General features: G+C 42.1%; 1 protein-coding gene across 5 annotated transcripts in view; it reads left to right on the top strand.

Moving 5' to 3' along the window:
* The first annotated feature begins 283 nt into the window (after nucleotides 1–283).
* SMARCA2 (SWI/SNF related, matrix associated, actin dependent regulator of chromatin, subfamily a, member 2) overlaps nucleotides 284–25,275 on the top strand; it is a 118,862-nt gene continuing 93,870 nt past the window's right edge. The window contains exons 1-3 of one of the 5 annotated variants that reach the window (XM_041426894.1): nucleotides 284–434; nucleotides 13,417–13,677; nucleotides 21,386–21,509. In XM_041426894.1, coding sequence (XP_041282828.1) covers nucleotides 13,453–13,677; nucleotides 21,386–21,509 — 349 coding nt within the window. In that variant the 5' untranslated portion in view covers nucleotides 284–434; nucleotides 13,417–13,452. Of the gene's footprint in view, nucleotides 435–475; nucleotides 766–871; nucleotides 1,498–1,702; nucleotides 1,914–13,416; nucleotides 13,678–21,385; nucleotides 21,510–25,275 lie in introns of those variants that run through there. The other 4 variants (XM_041426897.1, XM_041426896.1, XM_041426895.1 and 1 more) reach the window with 4 other exon arrangements.

Below are 25,275 nucleotides of genomic sequence, written 5' to 3'. Positions count from 1 at the left end.
AGGGGCGCGGGAGCACACCCGATGGGAGCGCAAGCTGACACCGCTGCGCGGCCAGCGCAGGAGCGCAACGCTCGCCCTGCGCACGGCGCCGCGGAGCGCAGCGCACCCCGCCCCGCGCGCGCCTGCACACCTCCACCCCCCCCCGCGGCCTTCCGGATGAGCGACGGCTCCTCAGACCAATAGAACCGCCCCTTCTACGCAAGAGGGCGGGCACTCCCTGCCCGGCTGACCAATAGCAACACCGCTGCCTGAGCAGTGGTGTCCGTGAAGGGGGGGCCGGAGGAGGGGCAGGAGTTTAGGAAGAGGAGGGAATGGCTGTCATCAATGAAGTCATGTTCGTAATCTAGTCCCTCGCTCCGGTTCTGGACTCGGATGACTCACTGAGGGGGGAGAGGAGCGACAGCGCTCAGCACGGCGCTCCGCCCGGGCGGAAGGTAAATGCAACTTGCAACTCGGTCCAGCCCCGTCAGCTCCCCGTGCCCGGCACGGTCCTTTATTGTCACCGGCTGTGCCGGCTCGCACCGTGCCCACCTTCCCTCTCCCCATCGCTCCCCTTCCCCGGGCACGGCCTCGTCGGTCCCAGCCGCCGCCGTGCCACCTGCTTCCTCTCCCCACCTTTCCCGGCGCCCAGCCCTCCCGAATATTTATATCCCCCAGTGGGTGGAGAGAAGAAAGTTTTGATCTGGTATTATTCTGGAATAATCACGATGCGGATCGCCGGAGTGGGAGCGACAGAACCCCCACGGAGTCGCCGGTGGCTGACTCGTGAGTCAGCGGCACTCTCGGTCTTGCCGCCCAGTGAGCGTGTCACGGGCTGCGGGCGAAGCGGCCACGGGAGAAATGGATCATTGGGGAGCGACAGCACACACGGACGGGCCGGGGGAGGCTCTGCTGCAGCTGCCGAGGGTCGCAGGGTGAAGTTCAGGGTGTCCGGAGGCAGCGGAGCGCGGTGCGGTGGGGCTGTTTCTCTGCCGTGGCACACGCTGGCGCAGACCCAGCCGAGCAAGGGGAAGTGGGGAGGCATGGGGAGGGAGGAACATGGTGCATGGGGGAGCGGTCTCGCCTGCGAGGAGAGTAGCGGCATTCCCCGGCAGAGCGAGGGAGGCCATGATCCGGATCATCGCTGCTTGCCTGTCACAAACATTGCACACACCGGGGAGGGGGAAGAAGCGGGGGCTGGGACTTTAGCCCAACAGGGCTGCGGCTCCTGTTGCTTTTCGGTCTCTTGTTTTGAACTGTGCAGTCACTCCTGCTGTAAAGGTGTCGCGGTTTACTTCCCAAAATAGCTTTCATGTCGTCTTACCCCTCCCGTTTTTCCTGCAGAAATTCGCCCCCCTCCTCCTCCCCACCTCCAAGCAGAGTAGCACAAAACATGCGCTTACAATTTTGGAATCGCCTGCCAAGCAAAAAAGCGTTTTATTTCCGGTGTGCGCGGAAATTTATTTTTTTTAACCCGGCCGGGCGGGAGCGAGGATGCAAACGCGCGCGGATGCTCAGGTAGCTGCGGCTCGTCTGCCCCTATGTCGGGAGAGGGGACGGCGGTGTTTTGGCACCTGGAAAAGTTCTGTGCCCAGCCGGAGGCGGGGGTGGGCGGCAGAGCGCTTGCTGCAGCCAGCTGCCGGGCGGGGCCGGAGGGCAGCGGAGCCCGTCCCCGGGCCGCTGCGGGGCAGAGGGGGGGAGGCAGCGGAGGCGGCGGGGGGAGGATAGGAGGGTGGGTGGCCTTTCTCGTCCCTCCGCCTGTGCAAGCGGCGGCGGATCAGGAAGTCACCGCCGCCACACACAGGCGCACAGACATGTTTGGTCGGCGTGACATGGTGGCGGAGGGAAGCAGAGGCGGGGAGACGGGCCCAGCCCAGCCCTGAGGCATGACCCGGCTGCTCGCCCGGCCGCCCGCCCGCCTGCCTGCGGCCGAGGTACGGGGCCGTGCGCGGGCAGCGCCGTCAGCAGCGCACCCGCTGTTTCATAGAGGGGCGAGGGCAGGCAGCAGCGGGGCCGCATTTCCAGGCAGGGACGTTTTACAGCCTGTCGGCCGGGGAGAAAACTTTCCAGAAAGGCTGGAGGGGGGGGGAAACAGGGCCCTGTTGGTTGTGCACGCCCGCCCCGGCGCCTTCGCGGGGGAGGCGGCGGGCGGCCCGGCGCCGAGGCCTGCGCGCCGCCCGTCCTGCAAGGGCCCGAGCACCCGAGGGCAGAGGGGCGCTGCTGCCGCGGAGGGAGGGAGGGAGCGGTCGCCTTGCCCCGCTGCCTCCTGAGCTCCCCGGTCGCGGGTCGTCCGCTGTGGCTCTTCCTTGTGTTCACGGTGCAGAAATGGAGTTTCTTACGTTGTCTCCTCCCCTCTTAAATTTATAATGGTGGAACTACAAACTGCGCACGGCTGGAAAAGTTAGAGCTCTTCTAAACTCGATCTGAAGTTACAGTTTAACGATTGGCTAGGGTCGTTTTTTGTTTTGTTTTTTTTTTTTTTTTTTCCCCTGAGCGTGCGTTATGGTCAAGTAAAGGGAGTGTAAAAGTGTCTGCAGATTACATACATCGTACCGAAATTTTTTTTCTTGATATCTGATTCATATGTTTGATATTCGGACTTACCGAATGTTAGGCTAACGCTGTTCTTTCTAGGATGTATTTTTATCAATATTTATGTGAATATGAATATGCAAGTAAATAACCAGCTGAAGAATTGAAGATAAAAATTTGTTGTTTTTTCGTTTTTTTTTTTTTGTTTGGTGGCGGGTTTTTTTCCGCTGTGAGTGTTCTGCATGCTTTCATTGAAGAATTGATCTGGAGTCTGCGACACGGCGTTGTTCCGTTTGCATTCTCTCCTGTTTTGCTTTAACTTTCTGAAGTGTTAAGTGGTTTTAAACACAGACCCTAAGACCCAAATGATAAACACTGTACCAGAATTTAATTTCTTTGGTAGTGTACCAGTTACTTGTTCGGGGTGGGGCAGTCTCCTCTGTGCAAGTTACTATTGTTGTGCAAATACGGGCACACTTTCTCTTTGGGAACCTAATTGCCCTATTACTGTCTCTGACTTCGTTTCTTTTGTCCTTTTGTGATTCTAAGGAAAAAAAGTAGTGTGTCAGAAGGATAGGCTTGCCTCAAGGCACGTTTTTACGTCTGTATATATATATATCAGTAATAGAAAGCAAAAAGACTGTATGGATAGTGAACTTTTAAAATTTAAAGTGGATCATACAGAATATGTGGACTTGTGAGAGGTGAGAGTATATCTTCATTAAAACCATTATTTCTCTCATGAGTTATTTCTTAGCTTTAAGACTGATATTTCTGTGGTGTTGCATGGAACATGTGCCAAAAGAGTTTGTTCAAAGCAATCTTAGATAGTGTGTTCATTTCTGAAGTAGTCTATGAACGTTTCTTGTCAAGCTTGGAAAAGTGCTTTCAACAACACCTGAGGCTTGAAAATTTACAGGAGAAAAGGTCCTTCAGCTCACATACCTATATTACATATATTCGTGACAAAGATGTGTTTGAAATTACTATCTCCATATATATTTTTCCCAGTTTTTGTGGACTTTTGAAGTTAAGGTCAAAATGTGCACAGTAGCAACTTAAAAAATGTCTACACTTTGCCTCTGTTTTTTGTCCTCCTGATGAGTAATATTGCTGTGAACTACAAGTGATTCTTTTCAGAAGGAAACTCCTCATTTGTATGATTTCGAATATTTTTGCAAATTACTCATCAAAATGTCTGTTACATTTCTGTGTGTTTCCTGCTTCTGTCAGAATTCTCTATGTGTAATAGATGTTTCCTGGACCTCCATCACTTTTGGACTTTATCACATTAGGTTGGGGTTTTTTTTATACTGGAATAGTAAACACAACATTATGACATAAAAATCACTTGTCATAAAATTGGCATTAGAGAAAAGCTCATGTCTTATTTCTGAGATAAAATAGAGAAGGATGAGTAAGGGAAGGAAGTAAAACTTTCTTAAACACAGCTTTGATAGTTTGTAATTACAGTAGAATAAGAAGACTAACACTGAAAATTGTTTTCTTTGTTTCTGACGTGTACAAAATCATTACTTACTGGGCATTAACATTTTCCTGTTTGTCTCAGTTGGCAGAGAATATTTCCTATTTATCACTTCTGTTTGAACACCTAGGTGGATCACTTAAGGCAAGACATTGGAGAAAATGTTAAAATTATGTTTGCTTTTACAGAAAATATATGTTTTAAATATAAGTGGCTTGTATTTAAAACAATTTTCTCCCTTCTTCCTCCTCTTGTTCCCTGTTTAAGTAAAGCCAATGATATTGTTGATAATATGGTGCATTCCTTTCCTTCTGTCTGCATCTCTTACAGCTTTTTATTACAGCTTTTTATTTAGAAACAAATGAGAAGACAGTGTTCAATAATGGTGGCTAATACCTGTAGTAAAGCTCACAGCATGAAAACTTAATCCATGACCATTCACTAGTGTCCTGTATCAGTTTTCTGTGCCTGAAATTTACAGTGAGAATCTACATACGTAGCAAACATGGGATTGATCTTGGACATGGTCTTATGGCAGTTAAACTTTTGGCTGTAGCTGTCTGCTCTCTTTCTTTCCTGAAGGCTACTGTCCTCTGCAGCAAAGCTATCAAAAAGGATCATATGTCTGTGCTGTAGTGTCTTCACAGTAAAGTCTGGCAGCATAGCTTAGCCTAACTTGTGTGCACTCCGATTTGTGGTTATGCCTTTTGACAGTCGGGAGTACTTTCAGCTCCCAGCTGTTAAGAAGTTATTTTTTGCTGCTGATGTTAGTTTCTCCTGAGAGGGTAGGCTGTAAGCTAGAGCAACTGAGAAAAGTTCAACTTTGTGTAAAGCTGTAATCTGCGCAGTAGGAGTAAGAATTTCTACCAAAATATTTCAAGGTGAGGAGTACTGACTATTATCCTAAAGTAAACTGTCTCTTATACTACATGACTCCACAATGAAGTTTCTGGTGTAAGCGTTCCACCTGTTTTGCAACTTCTGTCGGGGTACTTGCAGCAGTTTCTGGCAGAGAGCTAGACATGCAGCTAAAGAAGTGTTGCGGAGGTTTTTTTCTTCTAGCTTAGGTGTCTGGATAAGTAATTAAGGTTCAGCATTTCTGGTTCTGTGGTTTGTATTTTAAACAGATTATCTTGCAGAAGGTTTTCAAGTTACACTGACATGGCATACATGAGCATGCAATGGCAGGATCTCAGCTGTTAGTGTGTTTGGCTTCTCTTATGTGAACTAATAACTGGTTTATGTTAGTTGAAGATTTGAGTCTTCTCACTGATTTTTTTTGTTGTTTCATGTAAACCTCTTTATTGATTGAATTGTCATTTAATGAAATGACAGTAATTAAATCGTGATAAAAGGTAATGCAGTGCCCTGTGAAGTTGTACAATACAAAACACTGATTTGCTTCTAAGTTATTTAGTGATGATGAGTTATCATTATGAATCAGCTCTTCTACTTTGAGCATACTAATTTGATTATAGTTAGCAGATTATGCAAGTAATACAAATCACAGTATAATTCCATGTTTTCTATGGTATAATAAAGATAACTCCTGTAGCCTATAGTGTATCACAAGATTACAGTTTATCTTTTCAAAGCCAGCTGTGCATTGTGACTGCAGTTGGAAATGTGTGGGGAGAACTAGATTGTAACTATTTCTCTTGTGAAGACAAAGTTACAGTCAGCTTTGCAGTGTCTGTGTGGCTGATGTGTGGGTCCATATTTCATAAGCTCTAAGCGGTATGGTTTCATTACTTTCCAGTGCATATCCAAGGCAGGAAATGTGGCCAAAACACCCTGGCTGAGGTTCAGTGTAGGTTGAGAGGAAAGTTATATTGGATGGTGAAGGGAACTAGCTAGAAGAATTATAAATACTTGCTGCTCCATCTGTTCTCAGACTTGGTGTGTGCCCTATCAAAGCAGTCTGTAATCCCTGGATCTTTTTGGGTGTACAGCTGGTCTTGAATTCCAAAGTAATGCAAATGGTTTTTTACCTGCTGTGTTTTCATTTGGGATCTGCTAATACTTCCTCATGTGAAAAAATCCCCGCCTTTGTTACCTGTGGGTTTGTGGCAGGTTTATACCACAATGTGTGTAATGGAAACATTGAACTCAGGAAGGCCATATTGTACAATGAATTAGTTACATCTGCAACACTTTCTAAGTGTATATAAAATGATATTGGAGAAACATTTATGCTTAGAGACTGTTATTTCAAGTTGTTCACAGTGCAGATATTCACTGTCCTAAACCATTTGATCTAGAAATAATTGAGCAGAGATCCTAAGTCTCCCTTAATCTTCCACTCTTTGTTATGTGGCTGTTTGTATTTGGATCTGGCTAAAGTTAGTCTGACATACAATAGACGCCTTTTTTATTTCCCTGTCTTAGCTCTGGTTGTGTCCAGCAGAGGTGGAGAACTTCTCTGAGACCACAGGAAGAACCATGTGATTCACCACAACTAATTCAGTTGCCAGTAGTTCATCTGGGATGGTTCACAAAAGAAAATTGGTCATGTTGATGTAAATAGATCTAAGAGGTGGTAAAGGATTACGCTTCAGGGAAAAAAAAAAAAAACCAAAAACATCCTCTTTGAAGTCATGTGAATAATACTAAATAATAAGTAGTAATAAAGCAAGCGTTTTGAGGAAATTCTAAGATTGGACACTTGAAAAACAATTGAACAGCATGTAACGTGTTCAAGAATCAGGGCCAAGATCCTCAGCATTTAGAAGAATAAGGTGATATTTTTAATTATTTTTTTCATTTCACTATAGTCTTGTAATTTGTTGGAAACATATACTTTTTTTTTTTTTTTTTTGCCTCTCCTTCCTCCTTGTTTTTTAATTCTAACAGGCACTACTCATTAAAAAGCAGTCCAAAGAAATAGGTCAGGACTGGCTTTTGGCAGGGAATTGGCTTCATACTGCTTTTTTTTGTTGCAAGCACCAGAATTTAGCCAAAATAATACCAATATTATCTGCATGGAACTTGGCTACTGTTGGACCTGTTGTCTTTTTGTAGATTTTTACTTTGATGAGACTTTCGTAAAGGCCTAAATGATTTAGATATCTAGCCTTCACTGAATTTTAGTGAGAGCAGGGTGTATAATTTCTGTGGGTTTTTTTTAATACAATCTCAGACTTAATAAATACAAACCAAGCTATTTTTGAAACATGTTAAACTACAAACTTTTTAGCAGGTAATTTCTGTGAACAGATACTTAGTTGGGAGGGCCTTGTTGTGTTCTGGTTTAGGTGAGTGACATTTTTTTAGATTTTGTGGACTACTATTGCCAGAGAAAATTGCTTTGTCTCTTTATTTCCATGACTGTCTTCAGACAGGATTTGTTACTTGCATTTTAGTGTTTTCCAATACTTTATATTCCCCAATACAGATTTTATGTATTACTTTTTTTTTCCTTTGATGTATAAAGTGTCTGAATACAAATCTGTCTAAGACAATTCCCAATTATGTGAGATGTGTCTTTGCTCAGAGAAAGGTGATGAAGGGACTTGGTCTAGTGTAAGTGATGCAGGTCTAGTGTGAGACATTCACCTCTCATAGTTGCTGCTTTTCATAGTTTGGACACTTGCTATCCTATCAGATAGAATTCCAAATTTTTCAAATTTGCATGCAAGGTATGTTTAATGTATTTGTAAATGGCAGTGTAACTAATGGACTTGAGATTGGACGTAGTTTTTATGAGAACTGTGAATTGAATTTGAAATAGGATGAATAGGTGAATAGAGGGGAAGATTTTAATACCTATTTTAATGCATGTGTATAGGTAGATGTCTTGTGAAATATTTTGGGATACTCTGTGCTGATAGCACTTCTATTATTGATTGTGTTATGGTTCTGTATACATTCTTCTGGATTGTAGTGGTGGTGCTAGGTATTTGCTTTGTTAAATGGATTGAATTTTGTTTATAATGCACATGGTGACTCAGCTGTGTCAGTCTTAGATTTTGCAATATCATGATTGACACATGTGAAAACTATTTGTTGTGTGGAAATGTGTGTTGTCCTTCATACAAGACATAGGCCTCTTAGAGGAAGTTACAGTGTTTGCAGTTGTGAACATTTGATAAGTTGATTCCTTTTGTGGTCATGTTGTGGGATTGTAGAGGACTCATTAGTGACTGTAGCATTTTGAACTGAGAGGCTTCATAGGCATCTCTGTGTTTTACCTTGCAAGGAAACAGGATCCCAAGGTATCAAGTCATAGAATTGCAGAATATCCTGAGCTGGAAGTCAAGGATCATTGAGTCCAGCTCCTGCCACTCCACAGGACACCACAAGAACCACACCAGGAGCCAGAGACCTCTGTCTGGCTCAGTGGCATGACCACTTTCCTGAGGAGTCCATTCCAGTGCCCAGCAAATCTCTGGGTAAAGAGACTTTTCCTGATATCCAACCTAGAACTCTTGTGACAGAGCTTCAGGTTCGTTCCTTTGGGTCCAGTCATTGGTCACCACATAGAAGAGACACAGTGACAGTGTCCCTCCTCTTTACCTCATAAGGAAGTTGTAGGCTGCAGTGAGGTCTTCCCTCAGTCTTGTCTTCTCTGGGGTAAGCAAGCCAAATTACCTCAGCTGCTCCTTGGTACTTCTGGTTTGGGCCTTCCGCCATCTTTGTGGCCCTCCTTTGGACACTCTCCAGTAGCTTTATATCTCTTTCATTGTGGCATCCAGAACTGCCCCCAGCACTCGAGGTGAGGTCACCCCAGTGCAGAGCAGAGCAGAGCAGTCCCTCCCTTGCCCAGCTGGCCGTGCTGGGCCTGATGCCCCCAGGACACGGCTGGCTCTCCTGGCCGCCAGAGCACTGCTGACTCACATTCAGCCTTCTGTTGCCTAGGAGCTCCAGGTCCCTTTCTGTGGCACTGCTTTCCAGCATCTCATTCCCCAGTCTGTACATCCAGGGTTGCCCCATCCCAGGCGCAGGATTTGGCATTTGACTTTGGTAAACTTCGTACCTTTGGTGATGGCTGAGTCTTCCTGTTTTTCTAAGTTTCTCTGTAGGACCTCTTTGCCTTTGAGGGAGCCAACAGTTCCTCCCACTTTTGTATCATCTGCAATCTTAGTATCCCTTCAAGTCCTTCTTCCAAGTCTTTCGAGAAGGTAAACCTTCTGTGTGCAATGTGCAATTCCAGCCCAGAAAGCCGACTGCATCCTGTGTTGCATCAAAAGAAATGGGGCTTGCAGAGTGAGGGAGGTGGTTCTCCCCCTCTACTCTTCCCTTATAAGACCCTGCCTGGAGTGCTGTGTCTCCAGGTGTGAGGTCCCCAGTAAAAGAAAGACATGGGCCTGTTGGAGTGGGTCCAGAAGATGGCCTTGAAGAAGCTTAGATAGAGCACCTCTCCTGTGAAGAAAGGCCAAGAGAACAGGGGTTTTCAGCATGGATAAGAGGATATTTCAGAGAGACCCCATTGTGGCCTTTGACTACCTGAAGGGGCCTTATAAAAATGAGGGAGAGACTTTTTGTATGGGCACACAGTGGCAGGACAAGGAGCAGTGGTTTTAAACTTAAAGAAGATAGGTTTAGATTAGTGTTAGGAAGAAGTTCTTTGTGATAGGGGTGGTGAAGCACTGGCACAGGTTGACCAGAGAAGTTGAAGATCTCTATCTCTGCAGGTGTTCAAGGCCAGGTTGAATAACTGGGCTCTGAACAACCTGATCCAGTGGAAGGGGTACCTGCACATGGCAGGGAGATTGGAACTAGATGATCTTAAAAGTCCCTGCCAAGCCAAACCATTCTGTGATACTGTGTTTAAGAGCACTGGCCCTAAGGCGGAGGAGCCCTGTGGAACTCCTCTAGTCACAGGTCACCAGCCTGATGCCACCCCATTCACTGCAACCCTTTGTGCAGCCTATCAGCCAGTTGATCACCTATCACATGATGTGTTTACCCTGCTGTGTGCTGGACATTTTGTCCAGAAGGATCCTGTGAGAGGCAGTATTGAAACCTTCACTGAAATCCAAAAGGATTGCATCAACTGGCTTCCCCTGATCAAGTGAGTGGGTTACTCTGTCATAAAATTAAGTTAATTTTGACAAGCAGGACTTTCCTGTCATGAACCTATGCTGGCTGTGACCGATGACTGCATTGTCCTTCAGGTGTTTTCAATACCTCCCAGAATAATATTCTCCATAATTTTGCTAGTCACTGAAGTGAGACTGCCAGGCCTGGAGTTTCCAGGCTCATCCTTCCTGCTCTTCTGGAAAACTGGGACATCAGCCATCTTCCAGCCATCTTCCAGTCAACTGGGACCTATCTGGATTCCCAAGTCCATTAGAAAATCATTGAGAGAGGTCTCATGATGACGTCAGCCTGCTCTTTTGAGTATTCTCAGATGAATTCCATTGGGTCTTACAGATTTAGAGGGAACTTGGAGTTTATCATTCTCACAGCCACTATCCTCCAACTCAAGACTCTTAATCCATCACTGGCATTGAGGACAGAGGTAAAGAAAGCATTAAACACCTCTGCCATGTCCATGTCCTTGTTTGTGCGGTGACTCTTCTCACCCTGTAAGAGGACTATGTTATTTCTCCACTGCCTTTTGCTGTTAATGCATTTAAAACCCCTCTTTTTACTGTCTCCCTCAGTTGTGGCCAGCTTCATCTCCAGTTGAGCTTCAGTACAAGTTTTCTCCCTGCAGTGGTGAGCAGCATTTCTGTAATCCTCCCACATCACCTGACCTTGCTTCTTCTGAGCCTACACCTTCTTTTTTTGCCTCTACTTCCCAAAGAAGATACCTCCTCAGCCAAGCCATCTTCTGCCTCCCCTGCTTGACTTCTGGCATTTGGGAATTCCCTCTTCCTATGCCCTTAGAAGATGGTGCTTAAAATGTGACCAGTGCTGACAGACCCCAGCACCTACAGGAGCTTTTTCCCAGGGTACCTTACTGACTGATTCCCTGAGCAGCCTGAAATCTCTTCTCCTTACATCCAGAGTTGAGGTTTTGCTTGTGCTTCTCCTTCTGTCAACAGATTTTGAACTTAATTACTTTGTGGGCACTGAGCCCAAGAATGGCATCAGTCACCTTTGTCACTCATGAGGCACTCCCTGGTAACAAGTATGAAATCAAGGAGAGCACCTAGTCAGCTCTTTTAGTACTTGAACCATGAAGTAGCATCCAGGTGTTTTAAGAATCTCCTGGATTTGATTGTGACAGCTGTGTGGTCTCCCTAATTAACATCTGTCAGGTTGAATTACACCATAAGGAGAAATTTGAGGGTTTCCCTTGGTTACCTGAGGAATTGATCTCATTGTTGTGCCTGTATAGCAGCCTCCTATGATGACATCTTCATTATTTGTTTATACCTTAATCTTAACCCAGAAGGCCTCAATCCTGCTGTTGCCGGCTGTAAGCTCCATACATTCTTGTCCTTCTGTTATAAACCCTTACTTCACCTGCCCTGCCTATCCCTCCTGAAGAGCCTGTAAGCATCCAGCATGGCACACCAGTCACAGGACTCATCCCACTGAGTTTTGTTTATGTTGGTGATGTCATATTTCTGGCACTGGCGCAAAGCTTCCCCTTGCTTTTTTCCCCATGCTTGTAGTTCATTGTGGCCTACACCTCCTGGAGTAGATAGAGTGATCTCACTTCCTCAAGTTCTGGTGTGCCATCCCATTGCTTAGCACTGGGAAGCCTGGTTTTATTCCTTCCTGCCTTCCAGTCTGGTTCAAAGCTCTGCCAATGAGCCCTGCTAGCTCTTGTGGTAGAACCCTTTTTCCACTCTGCAAAAGGCACATGGCTTCAGGTATGGGGGAAAAAAAAAAAAAAGGCAGATTTGGGTCTGGTCTGCATAGCAGGTCTGGTCTGTGCAGCAGACTTCCCTTGAGAAGGGAGTCACCTGTATCAACTACCCTTTCCCTTTTAATTAATAGGGGCAGTTGTGATGAGGGTAGCAGGCTGTCTTGCTCCAGATGGTTCCCCCATCCCAGAAGGACCTTTGTCTACCTCATCAGCTGACTGTCCTTCCCATTCCAGGGCATCATACTTCTTGTAAATGATACCAGTTCTATTTGTTGTCTTCAAGTTTTCGGGAGGAGGAGTGTTCTGCCTAGTGTGGCCAGTGGCCGGCTTCCAGTGTTTGTTTTCAAGAGACCTCTGCCTTCCTTCTTGGTAGGGTTCTGAGTCCACTTGCATCTTCTCTTCAGTGGAGGTTTGAGACTTGTGAGACTCATTGAGAATAGCCTGTCAATCTGTTAATCATTCTCACAAGTACTGCACAGGCTGTTCACTTCACCCATGGCTCCTTAACCTGCCGACAGCTCACTTAAAATACATCTTCTGTGACAGGAGTGACGGTCAGCCCCAGCCTTACGGAGAGGCATCAGGCACTCGTGGCAGCCTGAGTCCTGAAGAGCTGCATGTACCAATGGATAGTCTTGCTGGCTGAAGGCTTCTGACGTGGCTAGTGCAGTGAGTTCAGGGGGAATGAGCTCTGTGGCGTGTCAGAAAACCATACCTGAGGGAGCATTCACTAATGAGAGAACGACCTTCTTTTTCAACAGTTTCTGCCTCTGTTGTCTGCTCCTAAATGGTCATATGGGAGTGCAGCCAGTGTGCCCTAGTCAGGTTCACTAGGAGCCCATTTGAGAGAATTGGAGCAGCCACCATCCTTGCTGGCTGCACTCACGCCTGGTCTGCTGCTCTAGGGCAAGCTGCCAGTCCCAGGTGGGTGTCAGTGCTGCCCTGTAGTTCCGCTGGCTCCAGACCTGCTCACTGCAGTCCGTGGCTCCCACTGCAGCTGTTTGCCTCGGCAAGGGGTGGTTGGGAGCAGTGAGGCCGTGTTCCAACCGGTTACTGTCACTGCTGGCTCCGCCGGTGCCCACTCAGCCACTGCAGGGCAGGCTGGTGGCTCCATGTGTGTCTCAGTGCTCTCAAGCAAGTGGAAAAAAAAAGTTTGAAATAGTCTTAATAATCCTTTTAATGTTTTCACTGTATTGCCAGAAATTTTGCAAGTACAAATTTCAGGCTAGTCATAGCTGATAAGGGAAAGGTTTTTTAACCTATAGGTTACAGAGGTGTCCTACTCTGCTGCTTTTAGTAACTACTGTGCTGTGCTTGGCCCACATGACACATCTGGTGATAGCAAGTCAGTTCAACTGTTTTCTGGTAGATGTTTCTCATAGCACACTAGCTGCTTTGTTCTGTGGGTACCACGCAAATGTCCAGAAATTGATTGAATTATCGGATCCTTGTCTTTCTAGTAGGCTTTTAGAAGGATGATCAAGCTAATGGGCAACATTAAGGACTGTGTAAGCAATTTCTGCTGGTGACAGCTTGCATGTGTATTTATGTATGTGTATGTGTGTATGTGACAATTGATTTTATTAAATTTTTGCCATGCCCCTAATGTCACATAGCAATTGTGGTTTTGTTTTTGTTTTGTTTTTGTTATTAGAGCTATTCTGCTAATTGAAAAGGAGACAGAAAATAGATGTCCACGCCTACAGACCCTGGCGCCATGCCTCATCCTGGTCCTTCCCCTGGACCAGGACCTTCACCTGGACCGATTCTGGGACCTAGTCCAGGACCAGGGCCATCTCCTGGCTCCGTTCACAGCATGATGGGGCCAAGTCCTGGTCCGCCCAGTGTCCCACATCCCATGCCATCAATGGGACCTACAGATTATCCACAGGAGGGAATGCATCAAATGCATAAGGTAATAGTTTATTACAAGTGAATCTTTTTTCCCTAGAGTTCTCTCTACTGGTGAAAAAACTCTACATTTAGACCTGCTTAACTGCTACTACACATCACCTGCAGAACTTCAACTACATTCTTACTTTTTTCTTTATTACTAAAGATTATTCATGTATCAGATTAAACACAGCTTCCCTGTTCCATCTTAGTAGACTACTTTGGAGTATAGCTAGTAGTTTGGAAATGTGCATTTGGAAATTGTACTTTTCAGTAAGACAGATGTTACTAGGGAAAAAAAAGAGTGATAGTGTTAAAACTTCAAGGCACGCCATTCTAAGCACTTTTTTTCTTTTTCTTCTTGTCTGTTTGGATGTAGCCTGTGTTTTTTTCTGGGGCGGTTTTTAATTTTGAATGGAATTATTGTTCTTTTTCTTGAAAAAAAAATCCAAAACAAACTTAATCCATCTTAAAGGATTTGTGTTTCAGATTTGTTTACTCTTCCATATTGAAAATGTGGTTAAAATACATGGCTTTCAAGTTATTTTATAATGACTCCATCTTACAAAGGAATATAAAACATATGACATATGATGACATGTCATGTAGAACATGTCAGTAATTGTACTTCTGTGGTTATTGTTATACACTTAAAATTAGATTATGTGTGCTTAGACTGTGTGTGCTTAGACTGTCATTAATGTTTATTGCTTTGAGGAAATACTTGCCTGTATGGAAATTCCTTTTTGAGTGCAGTCTCTTTATGTATTGTCATTTTTGTTTGGTTGTATACTAGAGATTTAGAACCCAGAATAATTTTGATTGCACTGATGTTCTACTCAGAAATATGTAGTAGCAGCTTACAGAGCCAAGATATTGAAAACATTTTGGCAGCTATTGTTGATTCCACTGGGAATTGTTATAGGCACGTGGAGAAAAAATTATAATAAAAAACTGTTTTAAATTAGTAGAAACATATTTTACTTTCCTCTTGAAATGATGTCTTCATTTTGACACTCTCACATATGGATCAGTTTCATTCGTTAAAAAAATATCCAATCAGTAGGGACATGACATTACCATATTTTACATGAAGAACTAAAAATATTTTAATGACACAAAGACTAGCTGAAGTGTAGGAGGCTGTGATCCAGCTTTCCATTTGCATTGTAAATGCAAATGACCTGTTGTAATCTCTGAGAGGTCAGTATGTGCAGTAACTATAACCTTTGCGTTTGAATCTTGAGGTATTTGATTTAGCTGTTAGCCAGATTAGACATTTGCAGTTGGCATTTTTTTGTTTGTGGGGTCAGTTACAGCCCAGCTTTTCAGAGCTCTGTCACCAGTTTTCATAGCCAGGGTTCTAATGTCCTTCATTCCTTTTGATTTTTCTTGTACCTGTAGAAGAAGAAAGTGGCACCAGGAATTTTCCATAGAATAGCTGAATGCTTTACACATTATGTTTATGATATGTCCTGTTATACTGTTATATCAGGCAATCAGTGCTATGGTATAGTTAGAAAAAAACCAACAAATGCCATCCCACAACATTCTTTTGGGGACTTCAGAGAGCATCTCGCAAGGTTCTGTGAGCCAGAGCAGAAATTCTCCCATTGAGGTGGCATTGAAATACTTTGAAAAATGCACCACAAAGTCTGGATATCCGGTTCAAAGTTGATCATTCATTATAGTTACAGTAAATTACTCTAGCTTTTCTATACCTTGATTCTGATAATGGAATAAAGACTGTAATTTCACAAATCTCTGTTTTACTAGCAGCAGGCTTGCTGTTGTCTCTTAGGTTTCTACTTAAGAGGTTTCAGCATGTCTTCACATGTGTGCGATTAACCAAGAAAATGGGTCTATTGAGCTGATACAGGTGAAAAAAAGAAGAAATGAAATAAAATCTTACTTAATTTTCAGTCTAGATGAGGTTTTGGGTCTGTTTTTCCGTGCAACTCCAGAAATAGTATATTTGGAATAACTGTTGGAAAGGTCTAAGAAATGCTGTAGAGGTTTGCCTCTAGATTATTTTGCAAATCTTACTGGATTGTTGTTCAGTAAATTAAAAAAACTGGTCAGCCAGCTGCAGCTGGACCAAATAAACATTTTCTTTTGGCTTAGTGCTGTATAAAATAACTTGACTTTCAAGCCATGTTATGGCATAACACTATTTTTTAATGAAATGCAGTAAAAATGGGGGGTTCACCAGAAGTGTCCCAGTTACACAGTTGCTTTCTGGGATACTCATGTATGTACTGGCATGTAGCTCTTCCTTTTTAAAATTCATGTGCTTAAGTGAAACAACTTCATTCTGTATGACTAGCTTACAAATGATAATACAATGCAGAAAGCTTAAAAAAAGCTAAAGGAGCTAAAACACTGATTGAAACAAATTTATATAAATAAATCATAATTTCTAAAGTATGTTTACTTAAGAACTGTTATTATGAAAATTAAAGATTGTATATTCACTTAGTAACCAGAAGACCTTTTCATGGGAAAATTTACTGTTAGTTTACACAGCACAGTTTTGACAGAAGCAATAAATTAACTGCATTTCTTGCTGGTTTCTGAAGGACTATCAACTAAATTTTTAGCAAAATACAGGTCCTGATTTTACAGAAGTGTATCCTGGATGCATCACAGTTATGTTTAAGAGGGAATACTTAAGAAGTCTGTCAGGGATACTGCTAAATGGACAAACTGTAACAGCCTCAGAGAATCGTGTGGAAGAAATACTTGGAAGATGAAAGATGTTAAAAGAAAGTGTTGCTACCTTCCTTCCCCTAATGTTACTTTCCTTGTGCATGCACATAAAAGCTCCTCTGGGGCAGATCGAGGTTACATGGTTTTAGTCTGAATTGATAAAGCCTTTGACACAGTCCCCTACAACACTCCTTTCTAGATTGGAGTGAGATGGTTTTGATGAGTGGACTGTTAGATGGATAAGAAAATGGTTGGACAGTCACACCAAGATGGTAGTGGTCAGTGGCTCAGAGTCCTGATGGACACCAGTGCCGAGTGGTGTTTTTCAGGGGTCTGTATTGGGACCAATGTTACTTAATGTCATCATTAATGACATAGGCAAGGGGACTGAGCAGATTTGCAGATGATACCAACCTGAGTGATGCAGACAATGTCTGAAGGTTAGGATGCCATCTAGAGAGACCTGGACAAGCTTGTGAAGTGGGTCCATGGGTATCTTAAGTGTTTTCACAAGGTGCTGCAAGGTACTGCATCTGGGTTGGGGCAGCTCCTGTTATCAGCCCTGGCTGAGGATGAAAAGATGGTGAGCAGCCCTCCTGAGAAGGGCTCGGGGTGCTGCTGGGTGAGAGGCTGGAGCTGACCCAGCCATGGACACTCACTCCCCAGAAAGCCAAACGTGTCCTGGGCTGCAGCCAAAGCAGTGTGGGCAGCAGGGCCAGGGAGGGGATTCTGCTCCTCTGCTCTGCTCTGGTAAGATCTGATCTGCAGTGCTGCAGCTCTGGGGTCACAGCACAGGGATGACATGGACCTGGTGGAGTGAGTCCAGAGGAGGCCACCAAGCTGATAGAGGGATGGAGCACCTTCGCCTGTTAGGAAAGAGAGAACTGGGTTTGTTCAGCCTAGAGAAGAGAAGGCTTTGAAGTGACCTCATTGCAGCCTTCCAGTATGTGGAGGGAGTCTGCAAAGAAGATGTAGGAAGACTTTTTACAAGAACAGGTAAAAGGGGTAATGGTTTCCAACTGAAAGACAGGAGGTTTAAATTAGATGTTAGGAAGAAACTCTTTCTTGTGAACGTAGTGAGGCATTAGAACAGGTTGCCTGCAGTAGCTGTTGATATCCCTTCACTGGAAGTGTTCAAGGTGATTTTGGATGGGACTTGGAGCAGCCTGGTCTAGAGACTGCCACTGCAAGGAGTTTGGAACTTGATGATCTTTGAGGTTCCTTTCATCTCAAGCCATTCTATGATGCTGTGATACAGCCTTCTGTTATCTTATGCACTAGCTGGACTGCATGATTTGAGCTGCTTAACTTCTGGTTATGACAGCATTGTAGCTTGTTAAGTTGAATGGTGCTCACTTGAGGGGATGAATGAAGTACTATGAGCTCTTGGTTTATTTTCTCTTCCATTTAATTGTAACTGTTGCATAATCTTTTCGTGAATTTGTAATGGGGTGTACTGTAAATGATTGCTGACTGTGGAATAATTAGAATGGTGTCATGGGGAATATTACTGGTTTTGGTGAGTGAGATAAAATTTGAGGGAGAGAAAAAATTCTTCAGAAATACAGTGGTTTTTACTAAATATGTTAATTGTTCATTCAGATGTTCCATTAAAAGAGAATGCAAATGGTTTCCCATTTCAGATATTATTGGGTAACAGATCTATGCACACTAGACATTCTGAGAATCAAAGTAGTTCTGTCATGGTCCTGGAAGCAACAGCATGCAACATCAGTAGGCATGTTCCCTGCTTTTTTTTTTTTTTCTTTGTGTTTACATTAGTAGAAAAGAAAGGAAGTATTGCCAGCCTTGAAAAATCAACAGAGAACTTAATGTAAAATGGTGATTTGGTGATTTTTTTAGAGATTAATGGAACTGATGGCCAAAAATTACTAATTTCTCCTGCAAAAACTACAGTTAGACTGGCTGTCCATCAGGGATGCATTCAATTATGCTGTGTAGTTATGTGGCAGTTACATGACAGCACGTTGCTGTTTGCCTTGTGTAATTGTTGTTTTAGAAGCTATATGGTCTACAAGAAAAATAGTCTGGTACTCAGTCTTTGATTTTAAGGCTGGAGGTATTTTTGCTTGATGACTTTTTTAAGATGGTGCATTAAAACAAAAAAAAACAAACCAGACACTAATGTCACAGTTTACCTGAAAATAGGTCAAACTGTGATGCATCTGTGAGAAGACCTTAGTTGTTAAATGCAGAGTAAAAGCACTGTAGGTAAAATTTTTCTTATGCATTAGACATTAGTAAGTCTGCCAAGTTTATAGGCATGTGGTAGCCTACAGTTGAAGTTGACCCCTCATTCTGTTTCTAGAAGTATTGTTTATTTTGCTAGTTCAGTACTTATTTCCTTAGTTATGGGGACCAATCAAAATTGTAATTTCTACTCTTAAGTTGAATATGTCTCAACTTCCTGTTTCCCTTCTGTTCTGTCGTATTAGTAGACTAAAACATAAAGAGTACCCCAGTGTAATAGTAGCACTTTATTGGTAATACAGGTTACTTGTCCCAACTATGTCTTTGTGGAAGATAGCTTTAATAACTGATAGAGGACTGAAGAATTTACAGAAATTACACTGTGTTTGGATACCCTCTGTAATTTTTAACCTGTTGCATAGATTTAGAGTTATCCTCTAGCTCTGTAACTATACAGTGATTTAGAAAAGTTACTAAAAATAACTATTACTCAGTTCTTGTAGTCCACTGCTGTCCTCTGCTGAATTGTGTTTCCTATTGTATATGGTTTTCTCATAGCCAGTAGGGCTCCTTGTGTATGAAATACATTTTTGGACGTACCAGTCTCTGCATACATTAGCAATTGCATAATCATTAAAATTAATTTTGACTGCACAGAAGTTTATGCCATCTTCATCTTTTGTATTTTTGCTAGTAAAAAGCTGATTTAGGAGTTCTAATGAATTTAGTTTTCAGTTTTTTTACCGCATAAGCAAATACACAGATGCAAACCCCTTTCTTGCTATATGTGTAGTCTCCCTTCCATTAGACTTGAAGCATTTCAATTTGCTACACTTGTTTTTGTGTCTGTGTTTTTTTAATAATACTTTTTTTTTACAAAAATCTGTTCTTTTGATCAATTATCTCCACAGAAGCATGCCTTGAATTTAAGTTTTCTTGTATAGTCATGTCACTACCTCCCTGTTTCTGTTTGATTTTTGAATTTCCTCTGTCAAAGGCCACATACTTCCTTTTTTTTTGTCTCTGCCGCTCTTTTTTAACTGACAGCTCCTTTCCCCACGCTCTTTATGCTGGTACTTCTGATGTATGCGTGCTGTGTGCCTTCTTACTCCTGTCCGAGCTGTTTGCGTTACCAGAGGTTTCATGGTTGCCACCTATTAGTGCAGTGTAATTCCTGCAGTTACGTATGCCACAAATGTGCAGCTAGAGTCTTCTGTTCTGGAAACCAGATCAAGTTACCAGCAAGTCTCCTCCTCTTGGTAGCCGTAAAGATACCATGGCAGCCAGCGCATACCATGACAAAATAAGAATGTATAGAGCTTTATAGGTGTTTTGGTTTCTGTAATAGTCAGCTCATGCAGACAGAATGTGAAGTGAGAGTTCTCTTCTGTGCTGGCTGTCTTTCTAAGAAGGGGTGAAGAGAGAGGGAGGGATCTTCATGCCTCAGAAAAGGGCACTGGGATTTACTTGGTTCATGAAGTGGAACTATTTTTAATGTGTCAGTAATCTGTGCCTACATTTCTACTCCATATCCCAAGTTGTTCTATTCAAAAATAGCTTCTTGAGTAGTACGTATTTTTCAGATATAATTTCTTTTCACAAATATTTTTATACTGTCATGATAATTAAATGATTTGGTGAAACATGAAAAATCTATTTTATTTTTCCTTTTCTATAATGTTCCTCCTTTTAACCCAAACTTCTGATAAGGAAAAATGATAGTGAAATCCTTAAAAAATGTTGAACAACAACAACAACAAATTCTGCGTGTTTAAAGGTGTTTTCAGTCAAATCTGATGATTTCAATTGAAAGTAGAAGTTTATGTGAAGGGTTTATGAATTAAAATTTAGAATTATTTTTTCTATATATAAAGGGTGACCTTTGTTTAGTTCTATTGAAATTTAGTCATGTACAACAAGTTACTCAAAAATAAGAAATGCGACCCTTCTTTTCTGTGAGCTGATGTAGCTTCCTCCACACTTGTTTAATTAACTCCTTACATTTTCCACTGGAATAAGTTATCTTTAGTCTATTTTTAAAAAGAATTCTCAATAAATAGATGTACATTTAGATAAAACAGACCACAAGGTCTCTATTCACAGTAGGGTTTACAAGAGCAGCATTTAGTGTGCATGCATGCATGTGTGGGGCAGAGCCGTGTATTTCTGTAGAGAGAGGCTAAGTAAGTGATGCCAGTCTCTTCCTTCCTAATACAAAGCCTTACAGAGCTCTAAGTTAGAAGTTGGTTAGTTTAATCATTTCCATAGTTAGGAATATGATATAAGTTTGGCTTTCATGGAAAACTTCATTGTTTCTTGGGACATCTTTCTTCCAGTGTTACTTTTCCCTTGTTTTCACTTTCTTTTTGAAGAGCGACAATGTTGGGACATTCCAGTAAAGCAGTGACTGAAAGGTCAAAGTTTGGGCTAAAAATAACTCAATTTAAGCCACAGGCTCTACTTTCGTAAGTTAGTGTGTGTTACACTGCTTTGTAATATGAGGCCAATACAGGTTATGTGTTTGTATTTGGACAGTTTGCCTCCCTGCCATTGCCAAACAGTCCATAAGGAAAAAAAAGACAAAAAGGAAACAGGGGACAAGCAGTCTAATGTTATTCTATGCTTCCCTAAATGTGTGATTTCAGGGCAGAGGTTCCTGGTTTTTTTGTTTTTTTTTTTTTTTATTTTGAATGACTGCTGAAAGAAGTTTTTTCTTTTTACGTATTTGTTTAGATTTTGAGTTAGTCATTAATATTTTTTTAGTGGATTTGTATACTTTCTCTCTCTAAATACTTATTTTGTTTTCACAGTCTATTGATGGCTTGCATGAAAAAGGAATGGTTGAAGATGTTCATTGTGGCTCCATGAAGAGTATGCGACCTCCTCATCCTGGAATGGGTCCACCTCAGAGTCCAATGGACCAGCATAGCCAAGGTTTATCCATACTGTGCATGCTCTATGATTTTGGTGCCTCTTGTTCCACAAAGAGTCTGTAGTTCTATAAAACAGATTGCCAGTTATTTCCCTTCAGCTTTGTTTGTAACAGCTGAACAGGGCAAGGCAAATAGCTGAATCCCTTTGCTTTCTAGAGTATCCATTAGGCATGTATTGGAGAAAAGCTGAGGTTCAAGTCTGTGGCTGAGGCAAGTATGTCACAGATTTCAGTTTGCATCTTTAAAGAAAAAAAACCCACCAACTTATTTCTTACCTTACGTGGCTACTTTAAATGTAAATACATTTTAATATGATTTATAGTCATCAAGTGCTGATCAAAGTGCTTTCCAATGTTTTTTATGCCAGAAGACAGAAACTCTTTTTAACACATCACTACATGCCTTCTTTGTGTCCTGTAGGTTGGAACATAGAAGGATGTGCATTCTATGACCATGGTATTTTGGAGGTTTAACTGGAAACACCTGCTACTATTAATAAGTTCAACAGCAGACAAAGCTTTCTACATTGCATGCTTAATTATTTTACAATGACTTTTGAAGAATCCCGAATGTTATTAGCCTCTGGGTTTGACATACTCTCTACCATCTATTAGGAGGTGGTCCTGAACTTCTTTGTGCTTTTCAGTGGTATGTGACTGAAACTCTAGCCTGTAACTTGCCAGCTGAATCCCAGTCTGGGACCCAGATAATTAGAAAGTAATGTTTTTCCATTAAACCTTTCAGTATCAATTAAGTACAATAGAACTGACTTTGCAGAGACAAGTTCTTCATCAGGTAAAACTTCCCCTTTTGTTCATTTCAACAAAATGTAAGCATGATCATCTGAGAGATTTTGCTTGTCTTTGCATTTAGAGGACACTTTTTTTCTTGGGATGAAATGAACAGAGAATTTGGTCTAAAGGTGAAGATGGGACAATTCATACATTATGTACTGAAAATACAGGCGCATAGATTGCAAATGCTTCAAATACAAGTAGCTTCTGAGTTGTTTTCTCCTTTTCTGTGCTGCCTCGGGTCAGATTTCCAGGTTATTTTGCACTGTAAAAAGATGATTGATTGTATTAATAGTAACTTTGTCAGTATAGAGACTACAGATTCCTACTCTCTTTTTTTTTGTATGCCAGCAACTATTACAACGTAAACAGAGATTAGTAGAGCTATGATGTCGAGCAGGCTTTTAAAAGAAGTGGTCAAAAAAATCTCCAGATGTTCTAATATTCCAGATACTTTCTTTGGCATTATAGAGGACTGTTTTAGCTTTCATTGCCTCCATGTCTCCTTTTTTTTTTTTTTTGTTCTTACACAACTGTCTTTTCCACAAAAAAGTGGTGATGACACTTGATGCTGTTCTGATACCTGCTGAGCAAAGTCCCATCTACTAGACTTCCAGGTTTTTGCCATTAGTGTAGGGGTCCAGGGTAGAAAACCAGGTTCCTCGATAGCCTGTCATGTTATTAGATATTTTTTGTCTGATTTCCCATGATATTAGAGAAAGTAGCACATGTGTTTTTACAAATTTTGTGGAAATATATAGCGTGGTTAAAGAGAGTTTACCCATGCCTACACTCATGGCAAAAGAACAGTATGACTTCTCTGAGAATCCATGGAAGGATGCCTGGTAGCTCTTGAATCCTTGATTCCTGACAGAATCTTCAGTTGGTATGGTAGAAACCAAGACTTACTATAACATTCACTTCCTCGTAGATGTCTGATAGTTGAGCTTACAGTACACGGTTGTGTACCATTTTTAACAATATAAGTGTCAAGTAGAAATGATTCCTCATTAGTTCTAGGTCTGGTTTTTCCATGGCTTATTGTTTGTAGTCCTCAAGTTGAAGTAGATAAGTATCCACTAATTGATATTTTTGGGGGGCATTTGAGGGAAAGTAGCTGAATAAGTCCAAAACCCCAGGAAAGGGATTTCCCCATTATTTTGAAAGCTTAGGGAGAATGGCCATGTGTCATTAAATTTTGTTGTAAATCTCTTTTAGTTCTTTGTGATGTTGTCTGTAATTCAGACCACCGAAAACAGTTTTCTGGAAAAATCACAGAGTCATAGAAACATAGTATGGTTTGGGTCGGATGAGGACCTTTAAAAGTCATTCTGTCCAACCCTTTTGCAGTGAACAGGGACATATTCAACTAGATCAGAGCCCCATTATTGTTCAGGGTTGTTCAGTGCCCGGTTGAAAGTGACTGCATGTTTCCAGGGATGGGGCATCTACCAGCCGTTCTGAGCAATCTGGCCAGAGTTTCACCACTATCATTAAAAAAAGTCTTCCTTGCATCTAGTCTGAATTTATTGACTAAAACGATTCCTCCTTGTCCTGTGATTACAGTCCTTCTAAAAAGTCTCTCTCCAGCTTTCTTTTAAGCCTCCTTCAAGCATTGAAAAGCCACAAAAAGGTCTCCCTGGAACCTACCTTTCTCAGGGGGAACAGCCCCTACTCTCTCAGCCTGTCCTCACAGGAGAGCTGGACCATCACTCTGATCAACTTTGTAGCTTCCTGTTGGACATTCTCCAGGAGGTCCATGTCCTTCCTGTGCTGTGACCCCAGAGCTGGATGCAGTACTGCAGGTGGGGTCTCAGCAGAGCAGAGAATCCCCTCCCTGGCCCCGCTGCTTTGGATGCAGCCCAGGACACGTTTGGCTCTCTGGGCTGTGACCACACAATGACAGGTCATGTCAAGCTTCTTGTCCACTGGTATCTCCAAGCCCTTCTCAGCAGGGCTGCTCTCAGCCCCTTCATTCCCCAGTATGTATTGATACTGGTATTTGTCTCAACCCTTGTGCAGAACCTTGCACTTGGACTTGTTAAACCTCATGAAGTTCACGTTGTCACACTTCTTGAGCTTGTCCAAGTCCATCTGTATTGCAGAAAGTCAGCCTTTAGGCTGATAAATTTACTATTATATATTATGTAAATATGATAGTATTATATTATTTATATATACTAGTCAAACTAGTCTGTCATTTTTTGTGGCGATCATAAGCTAAATTCCTTCATTAAAATGTCAGCAGGTGTGATACAGTATTTGTACACTTGTCAGGAAAAACTATTTTAGCCCACGTATGGGGCTTCTCTGTGCATTGTTCAAGCCAGTAGCATGATGATAGACACAACCTTGTCTGCCTGGTAGAGTGATAAAAATTTCTTGGCTTCTTACTGTATGATACTGTGATTTAAGACAAAGATATCACTAAATAAAATCAATATAATCTGCATTACATGTATTATGATAATTAAATGACAGATTATAAACTTAATTATAGCTACAGAATGATCATCCAGTTGTGGATTTTCCTAGTCTTTCAGATGTCTGTTTTGGTTTAGTGCTGTTTAAGGTATTTGTGATCTGGAAAAAAGATTGAAGTCAGTACAGATAAAAATTATATATAACACAGAGGTTTAGCAGTGAATAATAAATGAATTGGTTACAAAGACTGATCAGAATCTCAGAAGAATGTACTTACTTTTCTAGTGTAGATTTTAGCACAGCCAAGAACAATGTATGTCTAGGAGCAAAATAGTTTGCTGTGTAGTAGGATAAACTGTATCATAAAAAGCAGTCTGTACTGCTGAGAAGAGTGTGTTTGTTTTATCCTAGAGAACGTTAAGCTCCATTTTTAAATTTATCTGAGAAGACAATTAAAAGAATACTTGATTAGTCTGCACATTCCCAGACAGTAAAACGGTTCGTAATTGATGGGGCCTTTAAAGAAAAAAAAACAAAAAACCAAAAAAA

The sequence above is a fragment of the Onychostruthus taczanowskii genome, unplaced genomic scaffold, assembly GCF_017590055.1.
Source record: "Onychostruthus taczanowskii isolate IOZ18803 unplaced genomic scaffold, ASM1759005v1 scaffold96, whole genome shotgun sequence".
NCBI lineage: Eukaryota > Metazoa > Chordata > Aves > Passeriformes > Passeridae > Onychostruthus > Onychostruthus taczanowskii.
The sequence above is the reverse complement of the archived record's forward strand: the minus strand, read 5'-3'. Positions and strand labels throughout refer to the sequence as shown.